This window comes from Ursus maritimus, unplaced genomic scaffold (genome assembly GCF_017311325.1).
Source record: "Ursus maritimus isolate PB19 unplaced genomic scaffold, ASM1731132v1 scaffold_5, whole genome shotgun sequence".
Lineage (NCBI taxonomy): Eukaryota > Metazoa > Chordata > Mammalia > Carnivora > Ursidae > Ursus > Ursus maritimus.
In genome coordinates this window covers 14482739-14499805 of record NW_024426663.1, presented here as the reverse complement: position 1 = coordinate 14499805, position 17067 = coordinate 14482739, and the positions used below count along the sequence as shown (strand labels likewise).

The 17067-nt window shown below is 42.1% G+C and overlaps 1 protein-coding gene across 3 annotated transcripts in view; it reads right to left on the bottom strand.

Annotated features, from left to right (window-relative positions):
• Positions 1-6994: 6994 nt before the first annotated feature.
• The window catches only part of ELL2 (elongation factor for RNA polymerase II 2), a 78862-nt gene continuing 68789 nt past the window's right edge, over positions 6995-17067 (bottom strand). For 2 of the 3 annotated variants that reach the window (XM_040622070.1, XM_040622069.1), the window contains 4 exons: positions 16609-16675; positions 13038-13209; positions 11006-11050; positions 6995-10914 (listed from right to left, as the gene is read on the bottom strand). In XM_040622070.1, coding sequence (XP_040478004.1) covers positions 10798-10914; positions 11006-11050; positions 13038-13209; positions 16609-16675 — 401 coding nt within the window. In that variant the 3' untranslated portion in view covers positions 6995-10797. The remainder of the gene's footprint in view (positions 10915-11005; positions 11051-13037; positions 13210-16608; positions 16676-17067) is intronic. The other variant, XR_005832398.1, reaches the window with a different exon arrangement.

The following is a 17067-nucleotide window of genomic DNA, read 5'->3' as shown; positions in this document are numbered from 1 at the left end:
GAGACTTCTTGCCGTAACCCCAGAAGCCTCCATCAGTGCGGGGCACTTGCCCGTCTTGGCTCTCTACGCATTCATTCTGCGCTAGGCTCCCACTTCAGAGGAGAAGGTGGGCTGGCTAATTTCTGGGAAAGGCCGGTCACTTTCCTCCCCAGCTCACACTTTGCCATGTGAGAGCTCTCGGACCTGTCTGAGATCAACTGGCCCCTAAACTGATAACAGTCTATTTTGGAAACTTTCCTCAGAACTATAAGCAATGTGAGAAGGCCACCAGATAAGAACCCCAAGTACCAAAATGCCCGTGATAAGGCAATAACCTCGAGTGCCTAGACTTCAGTAGGGAATCTTGTCTGGGCTTCATCTCGGCAGAAATGCTTAGTAAGGGCAAAGCAGCAATTGAGAAAACAAGGACAACAAAAAAGCCAGACCCTAAATGCCTTTTGTTACTGAGAAGCTATCTGGATAAACAGGCATTCAGTGAGTGCTAAAGGGCTTCTCAAGGCTTTCCCACGTGCTTGCTCTTTCTGGTACAGTCTCCTCTCCTCCAGCTCCTACTCATCTCCCAGACACTAGCTTCCACGCCACTTCCCCTGCTCCAGTGCCTCACTGCCCTATGTCCCCTTAGTACTCATTCTCCTAGCTGCCCTTTCATTTTGCAGCATTTACCACAATTGGAAGTGTCGTTTGCATGGGTCTGGCTCAGTGGTAGAGTCCTACCACCTAGCACGGTGCCTGGGGGCCCATCAGTATTTGTTGGATTAATGCACCAGTGCTCGGACTAAAAATCCACAAACACACAGCATGGGGCGCAACACAGGACTTGGACAGCTTTGGCTGATGTCCTGAGGCAGTAGCTTGCTGTATACCCACAACTGTAAAGCAAGGTGCGGGGCCACACGTGCGGGGCCAGCAGAGGTGGTCAAAACACCGAGTTTTGCTCCCCTTCGCTTCTGGCTCCTCTCACTGGCACAAGGGCTTTTAGTTGAGAAGTCAGCTGATGTGGGAAATCAGAGGGTTTCTCCAGAGGGTTGGGAGTGTTTCCCCTTACCACAGGCTAATGAGAGATAGCAGTTTCACAAAGACCACTTAGATGCTGGCGTGGACGTGGAGTAAAGGAAATCAGGGGCATCGCCGGTGGGAGTGGAAGTTGCTGCAACCACTATGGAAAACTGCATGGAAGTTCTTTTGAAAATTAGAAATAGAGCCACCCTATGATCCAGCAATCCTACTTCTTGGTATTTATCCAAAAGAAATGAAGTTCTCAAAGAGGTATCTGCACTCCTTTGTTCACTGCCACACTAGTCACAAAGCCAAGATAGGAAAACAGACTAACTGTTCATAGATAGATGAATGGATACAGAAAATGTGCTGCACACACACACACGTACACACACACACACACACACACACAAATGGAATCTTTCAGCCTTAAAATGAAGTCCTGCCATTTGCAACACGAATAGACCTGGAGGACATTATGCTAAACGCGATAAGCCAGACAGAGAGAGGTACTCTATTTTCTCAGTTGTATGTGTACTCTGAAAGAGTGGAACTCACGGAAGCACAGCAGAATGGCGATCATGGGGCCAGTGGTAGGCAGATGAAGAGGTGTGATGGTCAAAGGGTACAAAGCATCAGACAACTTCTGGAGACTCACTATGCAGCACAGCGCTGGCAGGTTATAGAACTCTATTGTGTACCTGAAATCTCCGGAGAGGGTAGATCTTGTGTGACCTATTCTTACCACTCACACAAAAATACTAATGTTGACAAAGGGTGTGAGAGGAAGCTTTGGGAGGTGGTTGGCACGTTTGCAGCCTTGACGGCGGTGATGGCTCTGTAGGTGTATCCTTCCCCCAAACGCACTGAGTTGTACAGAGGAAGTAGCTACAGTTTTTGACATGTCAGTCGTATTTTAAAAAAGTGGTTGAAATAAATAAAACACCCCTGATTTGTGACTCCTCAAGCTTGGGGGACACAGAACCCCTGCAGTAGAGTGGAGGATGCACTCAGCGCTTATTTTTGTTCATGGCTGGGGGGGTGTGACTGGACAGAACACTTGTAGTTGCCATGTTGGCATGGTCCTTTAGAAAGAGGCCCAAGCTACTAGCTTCCTGCCTTTAGAGGGGCGTGTGGATGTGTGTGGATGTGTGTGCACGCACACCTGTGTGCTATGGGAGGGCTGGCCAAAGGAGAGGTCCTGTCAACACCCTGAAAGGCTGGAGGAGCTCAGCAGGACACCTCCTGAGGCACCCAGGATGGGTTCTGACAATGCCTGCAGGAAGCCGAGGCCAGATTCCAGGGGTGCTAAGGTCTCTGTGGCCCTAATCTCTCCTCCCCACCCTCTCCTCCATCATCAACCCAGGGATGGCTGAGGGGTGGGTCAATGGGGAGGGTGGCAAGAATCCCTTGGCTTCCAGTAAGTCTAACCTGGAAGAGAGGAGAGGCTTTAACTTTAAATGAATTTCAGAGTATTGGCTGTTAACAGAAGGTTGGACTTACTCATTATGAAATGAAACTTATACTAGGAGTGACCACAGGACTTATCAAGAACGACTGTCCTAGAGGAGTTGAGATCTGCTGGAGATTTCATCCCTGAGGGCAAGGAAACAGCCACCAAAGGATGTGTGCAGGGGCACGTGTGAGAATCAATCGTGTGCTTTATGATTGCCCCGCCCAGTCCCTCTCACTGAATGCAACACTCTCTGTTTAATCCTTGCATAACTATAGAATATAGGTATTATCCTAATTCATCGGAAATGTTGGAAGGAAGAGCCAGGGGATTAGGCAGATTGCTCAGGGTCGCGGGGTTGGTGAATCTCAGAACTAGGCTCAGACCCAGGGTATAGATCTGTTCTTTACTCTCTGCACCTCATATCAAAGTATTTTCAATTTGCTCAGACTTTTCATGTTTTGCTCACAGGTTCTTGGTTTTGAACTGGCCTTCCCATGATCTATAAGCCAAGTCATCTGTAACCAAAGACAGGAGAAATGATAAGATATGCATCTTAACAGAAGGGAGCAGCTGTACTAGTTCATTCAGGCAAGAATGGTGAGTTAAGCGAAGTGAGGAGCAGGTGGGGTGGCGGTAATTGGCTACCATGGCAATAAAGACTTGTCATCAGGGGCAGAGGGAGGAAGGAAGGATGAGGGAGGATAGGAGGTGGCTTTGCCAACAGTCCCCGGTGTCCCCTTATAGCCTGTTCTCAGCTGCAGAGCTCTGTGGCTCAGGTGGCCACAAGACCCCTGGAGACCCTCTTGGCACTGGTTTGACAAGGCTGACTTAAATGATCTCTATCCTTGAGAGGAGAAGGAAAAGCTTACAGGGGTACTAGAGTTACTTCCACAGCAGGCTTTTCCCCAAAGCATCTGACCTGAAATGAACTGTGCCAGCCCCCTCCAGTACCTGCATGGGCCAAAGCACTCAGGCTTACAGACAACAAAGCTCGTTTTAAAACTCCCCTATGAAGACAAGTGGAAGAGAGAATTAGTAGGATATTCAAAGTTAAGCTCAAGCTTGGGACTAGTGCATCAGCACTAAGTTACTGGTAGTCAGTGGTGTTAAGAGAAGCTAATGTGATACTTGGAAAGACTCACAGAGAAAACTTATTTCACAAAGCAGGAAGGAGCAGAGCCTTAGAAATGTTCCGGATTGTGTTTATCATACAGTAAGGGGCTCAATCACTGTCATGCAAAAATCTAAATGACCCCAGTTGGCTCTTCAGTCCTGGCTGGCTGCCTGTTGTCAGGTATATTGTAACAGAACTCTCCAAATCCAAATAAAAGATGGAAAGAAGGAATTAGAAAATGAACAAAAATGTGTCTATGGAAAACTTACTGGGTGCCAGGCACCGTCCTACGTATACATTACCACAGGGCCCCGAGGGAGGTGCTGTCCCATTCACGGACGGGAAGCCGAGCCGCAGGGCTTCATCAGCCTGCTTACGGTGTGGAGCTGGTGAGCGGCAGGGCAGCACTGAGCCAGGCTGTCTGACTTGACTGCTCTGAACCGCTTGTGACCGGCACGTCTTGTCTGGCACTTTACGACTCCATCTTTGTATCGTTTGCCATTAGCGGCTGCTGGGTTGTTCTCAGCCCCTCCCTAGGGACAGTCCGTAAGCTCCTAGGGTCTCAACCTGCTGTGGGTGGCTGTCATTTAAACATCTTCATTTCGTCATCTATGGAGTCCAGTTCAGGATGCTGTTGATGGGCTCCGCTGGCTCTATCGTTACGGGAATCCCAGAGTCCTTTGTCCTCCAAATGTCTACGCTTGGAAGACGACAGAAATGCTAGGCATAAAATAAGTGTCGACAAAAGCTCATCTCGAATTTAAAGAAATGTCAGGCTAGAGGTGCTTTAATGAAGATAGAAAAATGAAATATAACATTATCTCTAGACTGCTGTCCTCTACTATGATTTTGAGAAGTGGGAGAAAGGTATAGAAAAAATGCAGCAGGAAATGAAATCAGAACCCACGAGTTAACAATAAGTAAAAGTAACTTTTAAAATCATGTAATCTTACAAAGCATTAGACTATTGAGGTGCTCATGTCCCAGAGGTGACTAGAGGTATGAATGCCAAATTGGAAAGAGACCTCCCCTTTGAAGGTGTCCAGTTGGTTCATCATGGCAAAGGGACTCCCAAAGGCAAGTCAGTCTGCCATCAGTAACTAATTCCTAACTCATGACTTTGGAAAGATGTGGCACGGCACAGAGACCTAAATGACACAGCAGACTCTCGCAGTAATCCAAATCCTCTGGCCACATGGATTTTAAATAGGACATATGAATAGCCTGCCTCATTCATTCTTTCAATAAATTATTACTGCACACCTTCTCTGTGCCAGGTACTAGACTTAGACTAGGAGCTGGGAACACCCTAGAGAACAAGACAGTCTCCACTCTCATGGAACTTAACACAATTAGTATTTAGTTATAATCATCATAAATGCCACAAAGGAGAAGTAGAAGATGAAACAGAGCATATACCAGCATGACCTGAGTTAGTCCGAGAGGTCGGGGACAGCTTCCTGGAGGAGGTGATGTTAAGGGGAGATCAGGAGGGTGAGGAGGACTTAGCTAAGCGAGGAAGGGGTGGAGGATGGACCTGGTAGTACAGAAGAGATAGCAAGTACTGAGTAAGGCCTTGGGATAGGAGGAGCGGGGGTCACCGGAGAACCCGAGGGCAGGTCTGTGTGACTGGTGTGCGGAGAGTGGGTCCACAGGCGATTACACGGGCAAGGTAGAGCATGCTGTCTGTCTACCCCGCGGTGGAATTCTGTAAGCCCTTAGAAATACATGAAATATAGAAAGGCAGGCGGCCATTCCTCTAGAAGCCCTAGCTTCAGAACCCAAATGTGGTGGCTGATCACGTGGGCTCGTCTTTAGGAAGCACTCTCCTACATTCCAAAAACCCAGAAATGGAATTCTTATCACCCATCTACAGATGCCCATATTGCACCAAGGATCTAATTACAGTAAGACAAACCAGCCTGGCTGGCCAGTTGAACTCAGCAGGCAGGAGTTGTAAATACACAGCTCTACTGTCACACACAGCAGGATCATCTGACCCCAGCTTGAGAATTGAGCAATCATAAAAATATCAGAATTACTTCCTGCCACTGTCAGTCTCCTGTTCCAATCTCAGAAAGGTAAAACCAGTGGAGCAGGTCTGCGTGGGTCTCGGCATTCAATAAAGCAAACCCCAAACACTCCACCTTGAAACCTCAAGCCTCTCTGCCTTTGCCCCCTCTGCAATCAGTCAAAAAGGACTTGTTCTCACCAGGAAACTAATCCTCCAACAAATTCTCCCTATGGCATTCCGCAGACAATCCATAATTTAGATGGCAGTTATTCATGGAACTCCCCAGTGCTTTACCAATGATGAAGCCTCTTCCATGCCCAAGAAGGCATGTTTTCACTTCACAGCTGAGGAAAAGAGTTAAGAAACAAGTTCAGTGTCAAATGTCCGGTGGGGGAGGGCTGCGGACACGGTAACATTAGGAACCTCACTCATCTGTGAGGCTCCTCGTAGACCTAACCAGAATCACTCCTGGCACTGATCGTGTTCCAGGTTTTCTGTATCAATGTTTAGTCGAGAACTTCTTCCTTTCCATTATTCCTTCAGAAAACTTGTAGAAACCAGAGGTTAAGGACCCAGCTAGGAGAAATATCCTAGGTCTAAATCAGACTGGACAGCCCCTAAGCTGGAGTCTGTTAATGAGACAGCCTTTTACTACGAAGAGAAGATGATATGATTGCAGGATTGCACCCTGTCCCGGGGCCTCTACCAGCACTGCCCTGGTCTCCCTCAAATAGACTGCACACATTGGAAAACAATGGAAACATACTTTTTTGAAAGTATTTTGGCCTTCCTTCACATATGGATCATTTCTGACAAAACCAACTTGTGGAAAATTATCTACTAGATATTACCCCGCCCCCCCATTCTAGTCTCCTTTGAAACAAGAGGTTGCCTAGCTTGTGTGGGGTTACTGGAATGGTCACCTCGTGAAGCTCACGCAAAGGTGCCAGCATTATGAGGGGCAGTATGGAGAAGCAGTGAAGAACACAGACGCTAGGGTCAGGCTTCCCAGCTTCCACTGTTTACCGGCTGTGTCATGAACAAGTCTCTTAATTTCTCTAAGCCTCAGTTCACTCACCTATAAAACGGGGACAACAGGGTTGTGGTGAGGAGTCATGGGACAATGCATGCACAAGTAAGCCACAGGAAACCCTTACATGGTAACTGTGATTCTTGTTCTCCAAGTAGGTGTTGCCTCCAGAGGGCATGCCATACGCTTGGAAAACAGGCAGGATCCTGGTGCAGATACCCGGCCCCCACTTCCTAGAGTCCCCAAGAAGTAGCTCTGTCCCAGGAGGGTCACTGACATTAGGGCATCAGAGAGTACTCTGTTGCGGGGTTTTGCTTTGTTTTTTTCTTAAGACAAATTTAAGAGCCTTGAAATGAGACAAAGGAAAAACAATTACCAGAATTGCAAAGTTAACATTTTTATTGAACCGAAATTGGTGTAGAACAGAAGGGACCACCACAGCTGCGGAGCTTAGTAACAACTGAAAAGTCCCTGTGACATTTTACCTTTGAGAGTCCTAACATGGTTTGGGTGGAACAACTGAGAAACAGTGTAGAGATATATATATATGTATGTATTTTTAACACTTCGGAATATTTTGAAATGAGCCTCACAGCCTAGTTTAGTTTCAGGTTACAAAGAACATTGATAACATCTTCCGTTGCCCTCATTTAGTAGTATCAGTTTATATCCTTTCACAAAAGGTTCCTCAAAATGCTGGCTATAATTCTCCCCCCATCCGGTACACATAAGAAAAGGATTTAGTAACACCTAGGCAAGTAATAAACCGTATGAACTTCAAAAGTAGTAAGGGCGTATACCAAGCATACATGACTCAACACTCACACTGCCAGAAACACCATGAACTGGCTGAAGAGTTTCAGCCAAGGTCCAGAAGCAAAGAATGCACTAATGGAAGGGGTAAGGCAACCAAGGAGAGTGTCGGAACTGATGGACCACTTGTGTCTAATCCTCATTTCAGCATCTCGCTTCCAACATGCAAGTATGCGTTTGTTTTACATGAGGTGAAATACTTTAGGGGAAAAGAAAACTATAAAGTTTAAAAGATCAATCAGAGATGAAAGGAAATTAATACTGAATTTTTTACGATCAGTGTGCACGGAGAAATGAGATAAACTGATCACACCAATTATTTTTGTGAGAGCTGGTACTGAACATCCATCACTACTCAGAGCTGGAAGTTACCCCCTCAAATATTCCATGGGAAATAAATGACAAGATAGGAAACAGAATCCCTACTTAAAAAACAAAACCACATCTAGTCAATGTTCGTTTTGGTCTGTATTAAGTCAGCTGCTCATTCAATCTGGAGTTAATCTGCTGTTGGTAAAAATTTTCAAAAGTGCTTCAAATTATTTTAGATGAAATGTGATAAAAAATAACACAACTCATTCTCTCATAATGCTGTTTTATACTTACTGTGTCTCTCAAAACAACTCAATAAATTCTTCTACCAGAGTACCTGGTACTAAGTGGCCACTCATTCCTGCAGCAGTTATTTGAGAGAATCTAAAAATCTTGCAGTAGGAGATAAAGGACGATTATAAAAATTTTAATAGGCTCATGCCCATCTTCAAAAGAGATGCAGTCTCAGGTAACAGCAGATTCAGAGATTTATAACTCAGATTTGCAACTGATACACATTTGCAAGGATCTGCCCAATGTACACAACAAACATCTAAATTAAGGCGTTTATAGGTAGGTGGTCAAGTCTACGAATGTGCAATGCTGGATTTTTATAACATACCTCCAGCTTCCATTATGACCCAATTTGTAAACCAGAAGATGTGCTGATGTATGCGGGTGGGAGTTCCAAGGGCTAAGAACCAACTGGAAGGCTTGTTCATAAACAAGTTCTGAAATAAGAGCTGGCAGTGAAACAGTTGAGAGGGTGCCTCAGATCCTGTAGAGGGGGCAGCGTGATTTGTGCTGCCGACAGGGATGGGCTTAAAAAAAGCCAGTAGTTCAACTTCAGTTCAAGACTTTGAGATTTAGAGACCCAAAGGTTCAATGCCATATCTATGCCAATGGTTCTCACACCTCCCCCTTGCAAAAGTCACCTGGGCGCTATTTACAAAGTGTGGATACCTGGGCCCTATACCCAGAGATACTAATTTGGGTGATGCAAGTGGTCCAAGCACCTGGCTTTTGAGAAACACTGCTCATAGCAAATAGCAGCAGAAATCTTTGATTAAAAGGCCAAGATGTCCAAGAAATGACACCAGTGAGGTCATTACCTACAGACAGATCCCTTTGGAGACTCCACCATAATATGAGGAACAAAGTTATCCCCAATTAAGTTTCCTTTCCTATCTTTTCACAACTCAAAGTTTGAAATCAATGAACATTTAGTAATGATTGTACCAATTCTGAGGTAAAAGGAAGAGCACCAGGGATCTCAATGCTAAAAGAAACTAATTCCTTAAGAGGTCTGTGCTACATAGAAATCTGATTTCTGTAGTAATGTTATAGAGTTATAGTGCACAGGGTCTTGTATTGGTCTTTGTATAGTCTTTTTACTTTTGTATTCTCTTCCATATTATCTACTCTTTCCAGCTAACGTTTTAGAAGAACTGCAAAGAGGAAAGTTCGTCTATACGTTCCCTCAGGTTTTCCGGATACCAGCATTTTCTGGTTTACACTGATACACAACAAAGTTATTTATTTATTTATTTATTTTTTGGATGCTGGAGACAAACATCTTTATTAAAGATACTACCAAAATTTTGGCAAACATTTCAAAACAGATTTGTAAACATAATGCTTCCCTTTTCAACTGGCAGCACTTTGAAAAGACAATACGATAAGACAACACAACTTGAATCAACATTAGTTCAAAATCCTTATATTTTTGACCACATAACTTATGTTCCCACATGATAAAACAAATGATAGTTTAAATCAACGTCAACAGATAAACTCCATGAAATGAAAGTTTGTGCTGTTTGATGAATCACAGTATGTTATGGTTAAATATATCCGCTCTTTTTTTATATTCCTGGCTCCCAGGATGAAAAAAAAAATCTTTAAATATACATTTCATGTAGGTAATAGCTTCTTTGCATATCTCTCTTCGAAAAATACTTTATAGCAGTATATAAATAGGTTACCTACATGTTTAATTTTATAATTTTGCCCCAAAACTATAGATCTGTTTCATTTTCATAACATATTGATTTTGCCCAACATTAATAAAGCTGACGAACTGTTGAAATGGAAATGCTTTTGTCTTCCACAATAGAAGTAGCAGTTTGACAGAAAACAAAAACAAAAACAAAAACCAACCCCTACAGTAACACTCGTCAGTTGTTTAACCTGAGCGTTTGGCCTACGGAGAGTAGCAGCTTTTTTCCTCCATGCACGCTCACATCCACACCACCTCTGCACACATACAGGTCGAGCACACGCTTTCAGACGCTGGTAGGCCACAGTATGCTTCCCATTGCTCTAACCAAGTGGGAAGCAGTGTAGCTAATGATTAACCACACTATGTACACAACTAGCAAACACCTTAAGGCAACCATTGCAATGGGGGGTTAACTTGCAGGGCGGATTTGCTGTCTAGATCAAGTCAGGTTGTATGTACATATGTGTGTGCATAGCTATACACATACACATACGCCTTTCTATTTCTTAACCCTCCAAAACAATGTTTAATTTTTTTTTGTATTTTGTGCAAATTTCTAAATATTCTACCATTTAAGGCAAAGAGTTTGCATTAAGAAAGGTCAGAAAGTAGGCTTATGTTTATCCAAAAGCATTTCACCTTGCACATTACTGTTTGTTTTTTTTTTAAACACACATAACTTTGAAGTGTGGACATTGGATCCCCAATATCTAAAAAAAAAATCATTTCTAATGACAAGCATAAGTTTTTAAGGAAAAAAATTGATTTGAAGATAGACACTGGATCCCCAATATCTAAAAAAAATTATTTCTATTGACAAACATAAGTCTTGGGTGTAGGGTGAGGGTAGGGAGAAGGACCAGAAAAAAGCAGCTTCCAAAATGCAGGGAAGCAAAGTAAAATGGGAAGAAAAAAAAACAAAAAGTAAATAACTCAAGTTTACTAATACTGAAACTTTCAACAAGCAAAGTTTCATTTTTTTAGAATCTTAGAGCAACTCATTTGGAATTTTAAATAAATAAGCTTAAGTTTATTCACATCTTCTGATCCAAGCAGAGATTTAGTGCCATGACTCTGCTTGCTGTTGGTCAAATTCACCTATTAGTCTTTTGATGTGAGCCAGCTTGTTATGAAGATACTCGCATCTATATTTTTCTTCATGATAATTGGGACTGGACTGCAGAGGAAAAAAACAGGGAGGAATTAGGTTGCAGAATTTGTAATACTTCCCACCCACAGGTCAGAAAACCCACAGTGATGATTCCTACCTGCTTGATCTTCTGATATTCTTGTAAGACTTCTTCGTGAACATTCTACAAAATTAAAAATTAAAATTAGAAGTGAACAACTTTTCTTTTTCTTCTTGGCAATATAAACAGCTAACACCCATTCAGTAAGGGTGTCGGAAATACTGATGATGGGAATGTAAATTGGTACAATCTTTAAAGAAGGCAATTTGGCAACTGCTATCAAAATAGAAATGCAGAACTGACTCAGCACTTCCACACTTCTCTTTCAGATTTGCTTGTGCCTGAGTGAAACGCTGTGTGTACAAGGTTACTTGCTGCAGTATCGTTTGTAAAAGCAAAAGACAGTACACAAATTTCAATGTCTGTTAGCCCATACAAAGGGATACTAAGAGGCCATTAAAAAGGGGGAAGTGCTTCATGCACTTATCTAAAGTTCTCTAAGGTGCATTATATTGTTTAATGAAAACAGCAAAGTGCAGATGATTTATACAGTTCGGTATTATTTGTTTAAAAGGGGAAACAGAATGATATATTCTTAGAATTTCATTACTTCTAAGATGCACATTTCTTCTCATTTTAATGAGATCAGATAAATAATGTATCACAGTTTAACTTACTGGAACGTAAGACCATGGTACATATTGTAACTGATGGCATCTTAAATTCAATTACATATGGCACATACGTGAATTTCCTTGTGTCTGTACATCTCACAAACACATACACAGACCTCTGAAAGAATACACTGGAAACCAGTACTATTGATGGCCTCTAGGGAGGGATATTAGGTGGCTGGAGAAAATGGCTAATACTTACGTAACCTTACGTACTATGGATTTAAGGGTTTCCAAATGCTTACATTTATTCTGCACAACTCTATAATCACCTTGTTTTATGGAAGTGGATTTTGAGGAAAGTTAGATAACTTGCGCAAGTCACACAAATATTAAATGTACAGCTGGGAATCAAACCCAGGCAGTCTAGCTCGCAGCCTCCTCCTAACCACTAAGCAGTCCCTGGAGTTAACATTTTAGTTTAAATATAATCATGGTACACTGGTAAATAACTATATATAAAAAAATAAACCCCAAACCACCATATCAAGACCTCTTCCACCCTCAAACGCTAATTCCTCTGGCAAAGTCTTCTATAACTCTAGGCGGCCTATTTAAAGATTAAGGCCCACTAATGAAAGACACATGAGTCTTTAGGGCACAGATGCTCTGGGGCTGTTTTCCCCATTGTGGGAAACCCATTCATTCTCTTATGTAGATTCCTGTCAGAGCAACAGCAGTAGGCAAGAATGAAGGCACCATCTATGGCTGTGAAGCGTGACAAGTTCTGTGGCCGACACAAGGAAGGAGACATTCATTTATATTAATCCTTTTGCTTGTTAACTATGAGAACAACCAGTACACGGGTCTGGCTTCTACTGGTTTGTCAGCTGTGGTAATACTACTACTTAAAGTCGGGAAGTGAAGACAGATTAGTATGTGTTAACAAATGTCAGTCTTTTCTTTACTTAAACCCCAGATCTCTGTGGTATTAAACCCCGTTTATATTTCTTGTCTATATCTTCCCTATTCTATGCCGGACTGAGTTTTTTTTTAAATGTACTTGAAATAGCAATTTTGGGGACTAGCACTAGAACTAGCAGCTGTAGTCTGAGTTGGCAGTGCAATCAAGTACTTCAGTGAATCCCAAATCCAACTCTTTTCCCCTACTTAGTTGTGTTTGCCTTTTTTCTTGATACTCTTTATTATGTTATAGTAAAGATAAAGCATATATTACATATTTTACACATACTATGCTACAAAAAAGTTATTTTTTTTCCATTGACAGAAAGAGTTCATTGTATTTACTTATTTTTGAGAACCATTTCAAATATTTAGTTTCCTAGCTAATTTTAAATGACGATCAGAAGCTGCAGAGAGGCTGGTTTGCCAGAAGACCTGCTCTGAAGGCCAGAAGGGTGCCTGGGGATGGGCCAGGCAGAGAACAAAGACGGTAAAATATGGAAGTCAGCCTATCTAGGAGCAACCATGTTTACCTGATACTCTTTTGAGCCTGGAGAAAGCCGCTTTCGTTGTGCATCTAGCTTGATAAACCTTCTAGCTACAGTCTCCATCCTGGCGTGCAAAGCCCTGTACTCATCATACTCAGCATTGAAGTCATCCTTGTAATTTTGGCGTTGCTCATAGGAGACGATAGCAATATATTTTCTAATAAGAAAAAAGAAATAAGATAAATGGAGAGAGACTATAGAATCAACATGATTCACAAGCCTGACATTTAAACCAAAAACTTAGAAACTGTATCCAAGCACGTATCCCTACATTGAATGCTGCCCTACCACTGTCTGCCCCCATGTCACTCCTTCGGGATGACTTCCAGGTGAAATTATCCCACAGGACAGCTTAAGACCTTCAGTGAAGGAAAGTAAATGTGAAAAAAACATGGTGGCAATGGAATTGAATTGTGAGTAGAAAACACCACTTACACAGATTTAGCTTCCCAAACCTTTCTCTATCCAAAATAATTCACTACCACACTAGTGGCAGAGGCCAACCCATCTGTTACGAGTCACATGGAAACAGAAGGCCTCGGTGGGAAACATGAAGCCAGGAGAGTGTTACACAGTCACTGAATGCTGAAGTCCAAGCTCTCTCTAGATCTGCTGCTTTATGAGAGGAGGTCTGTCTTTCGGCCTTTTCCACCTGCTGCCAGCAAGGTGCCTCTGGCTTGTTCCTTCTACCTCTTTCCTCCCACGTTTGACTAGGCAAATGTATAAAATACAAACGAGTAATTGTCTTCTTTTGAAATGAGAGACCAGGGGAAAAAAAGCATATTTCTCTAGTTCTTTTCAACACTTAAATATCATAGTCCATGTAACTGAACATCAGTGTATATTATTATTCTAATTTACTTTCTTAATAAAAATGCCATAAATCTGTTTTACTTTGGGTTGTGAATAACTTTAGGAAACCGGTGAGTGAAGGCCATTTTCCCAGAGTGTCAGTTTATTCAGTGGTAAGCAAATTAAAACAACGTTTTAATATTAAAACAAAGTTAGTATTATTTGTTTGTGGCTCTGGCAAGTGGGATCACACCAGGATCTGGCCTGGGTCTCTGTACTCTGTGCTCCTGTCATGGAATGCAAAATTCCCTTGACTTTTTGAGAGAAAAATTGCGATTTCAAAGCAATTTCAGGCAGGTAGCAGGCTTTAGCATGCCCCAGACATGCCTGTATATTCTGGACTGTGGGAAAGCCTTGGAGTTCAGTCCACTACGAAAGTGGTTTTAGATAATCTCACCAGTTTTATTCAAAATGAGTTAGCAAAATGTCTAGCTGGAAATGTGAGAACAGTGACGCAACTGTGCAACCTCAGTGTCCTCACTAATATCTTGATCCATGCAGAGTTAGACAGCGTGCAGCTCTACTGTTCTAAGTGTGACAGAGACAGCAGTAGAATGCGGATTTAAAGCGCCCTGCTGCTGTCTTTGCTGTAAAAGGCACGGGCCGGCCAAGCAGAGCAGCAGTCCTCTCCTAGACAGGGCTGTCCTGACTGCACACCAGCGGAAGCCCAGGGCGGGAAAAGAGGTTCCTGGGGATACGCATCTGTAAGCAGAATGGCTACACTGCTCGTGAAACTCAGGCTTAATTTGTCATATAAAATATCCTTCCTTCTCAAAAACATAACTGAGGCTACACCCTCAGTATTTTATTTAATAATTTCCTTAGGGAAAAGTACCAAACTGGCCAACAGTTGTGCTGCTATTATAGAAGATTATTTGGTTATACTGGCATTTTAACGAAAAGCATTTCACTATTTTTTAACAAAAACTGTTATGGTTCTCTGGTTGGCTCCTAATGCAGGGATGGAATAAAATCTTAAAGGTCTTGGCTATTTTCACAGCCACAAGTAATAGAAGTATTCTTATTACATAAAAATTAGGAATATTGTGGTTTAAGTATGAATTATTCAGAGGCTGATCATTAAGGTTTTATTGTATGTCTTTTTGGTTTTCTTATGAAACAACTGAAGTTTCAGTTCTGTAATTTTGGTGCTTTTTTTGAAAATTCATTCTTTCTGACCACTTTAAGAAAATCTATATTTATATCAGTTTTGGGATAAAATAAATTAAGCAAACAATCACAGAGGTTATGTACTTTCATGATATTTAAGAGCCAGAAACATGACAAACATACCAAAACACGCTGAGGCAGATGTGGCAACCATACTTAGGGAGTTAAAAACAAGTTTTTAAATATAGAACTGGTTAAGTTGACGAAACACAGCAACGTCCTGAATCCATGGGGACGGAGTTAGAATTATTTTTTAGTCTCCCCACATGATTTTGTCACATATAGCCAGTCTGTATCAGTATTACAAAAAAAAGGGAAATTCAAAATCCATCACAAGAGAATGAGAGCACAGTACTGTAGTTGTCATTTGAGGGGGCCAACTTTCACAAGACTTTTAAGAAGTGGGTTTGCAAAAGGAGAGGTGAACTCCCTCAATCAGTGGAGCCAGGCGCTGTCCCCCAACCAACCCTTCCTGGGCCATTTCAGTGGTGGTTGCTTTTGAAAGCTCCCTCAGAACTCTAAAACCATACCACCTCAGATAAGAGAGGACCCAGCATGGTTTCTTGGGTTCTTTTTAGTTCAGAGATGATAACCAGCATTATGGTTTCATGCTGTATCATTCCCCATTAAGTATAGCTTTCACACTACCGTTAAGCAAAAGTAACACATTTTAAGTATAAAATGTTCTCTACTTTAGAAATGAACATTTCGTGGTACATGGAGGGCTACACAACATAGTTTAACTTTGCCCATCATGAGATGTTACTAAGAGAGAAAACTCAAGAGTTCAATTTCCAATCTACATTCAAATTATTTTGCCCATTTGTTCATTTTCAAAGCTATCCTGCAGTCAAATCTGTTTGCTCTTCCACTCTCTGTTTTTCCAGGCTCTTGCAACTTAATTATTTCTTCTTACAGAAGCCTTTGAGTCTATAAAAAAGCTAGAATTACGTGTACAAGTTATAATTTCTGTGATAACCAGTTACAAAAATGTCCCCAGCTCAGCATTTAGCAACTTGTTGCCATAACAAAAACATTATAACCGGTTCTAAAGTGAAATGATCAAATTTTACTATTCTCTCCTTTAAAAATTAGTTTGATTGCAGAACTTTATTTAAATGAAAATCAGTCTATCTCTACTTTGTATTACCTGTGGAGGGTTAAGCTCTTTATCAGTAATAAACTCTCTTCAGGGGGAATAAGTGAATGTGCATTGATAGACTGTCAGCTTTGAAGAGTCAGATCCCTGAAATCTTCCATAATCAAATGCCTGGCCTGGCCCCGGAACAAAGGACAGGCTTCTCTATACTTAAAGGCCAGGCAGCAGAGCTCAGAGCAGGGGGAGACACAACCTGCTTAGGCAGACAGGGGTGGATTTGGGACGAGCAGGCTTAATGGCAGCCTTTCAAATGCAGGGGTGGCTCCAGGACTCTATTTCTGGAACTTCTTTTCTGATTTGCAAATTATGGGAAAAGAATTTGCAAACTTTCTAAAATTAAACAGTTCTCTCCCATTGGCAGATATCTGAACTTACATCAAATAATCTGGGAGTTCAATTGTTGAAGAAGGCTCCGTGGAGGCAGTGCAACCCTCTTTAACTCCTACAACGAAGAAAAAAATTCAAGCTTTCACCAAACAGTATGGTTATAAAATGCCTATAATTCTAAAATAGATCAGAAACATCTGGAACACTCTTCCTCAAATTCTGTTCTTCCATCTCAATAAGCAACAGTGAGCAAGGAATACAATTGAACACGAACAATAGAGGCCCTATGACCAGGGCCAGCAGAACTGACGCCAGGCATTGAAAGCGCCCTGGCTACTGCAGTGTCTGCACAATAAAGGAATTCCATCTTAACCCAAGGTCAATCTTCTATTCTTTCCATAACAGTTGTGGCATCTGCCCAGCAATTCAAAGATTGTGGTGGCAGATGCAGCCAGACAATGGAAGATACAAATTTTACATCAACATCTACTTTTCATAGGATTCAAA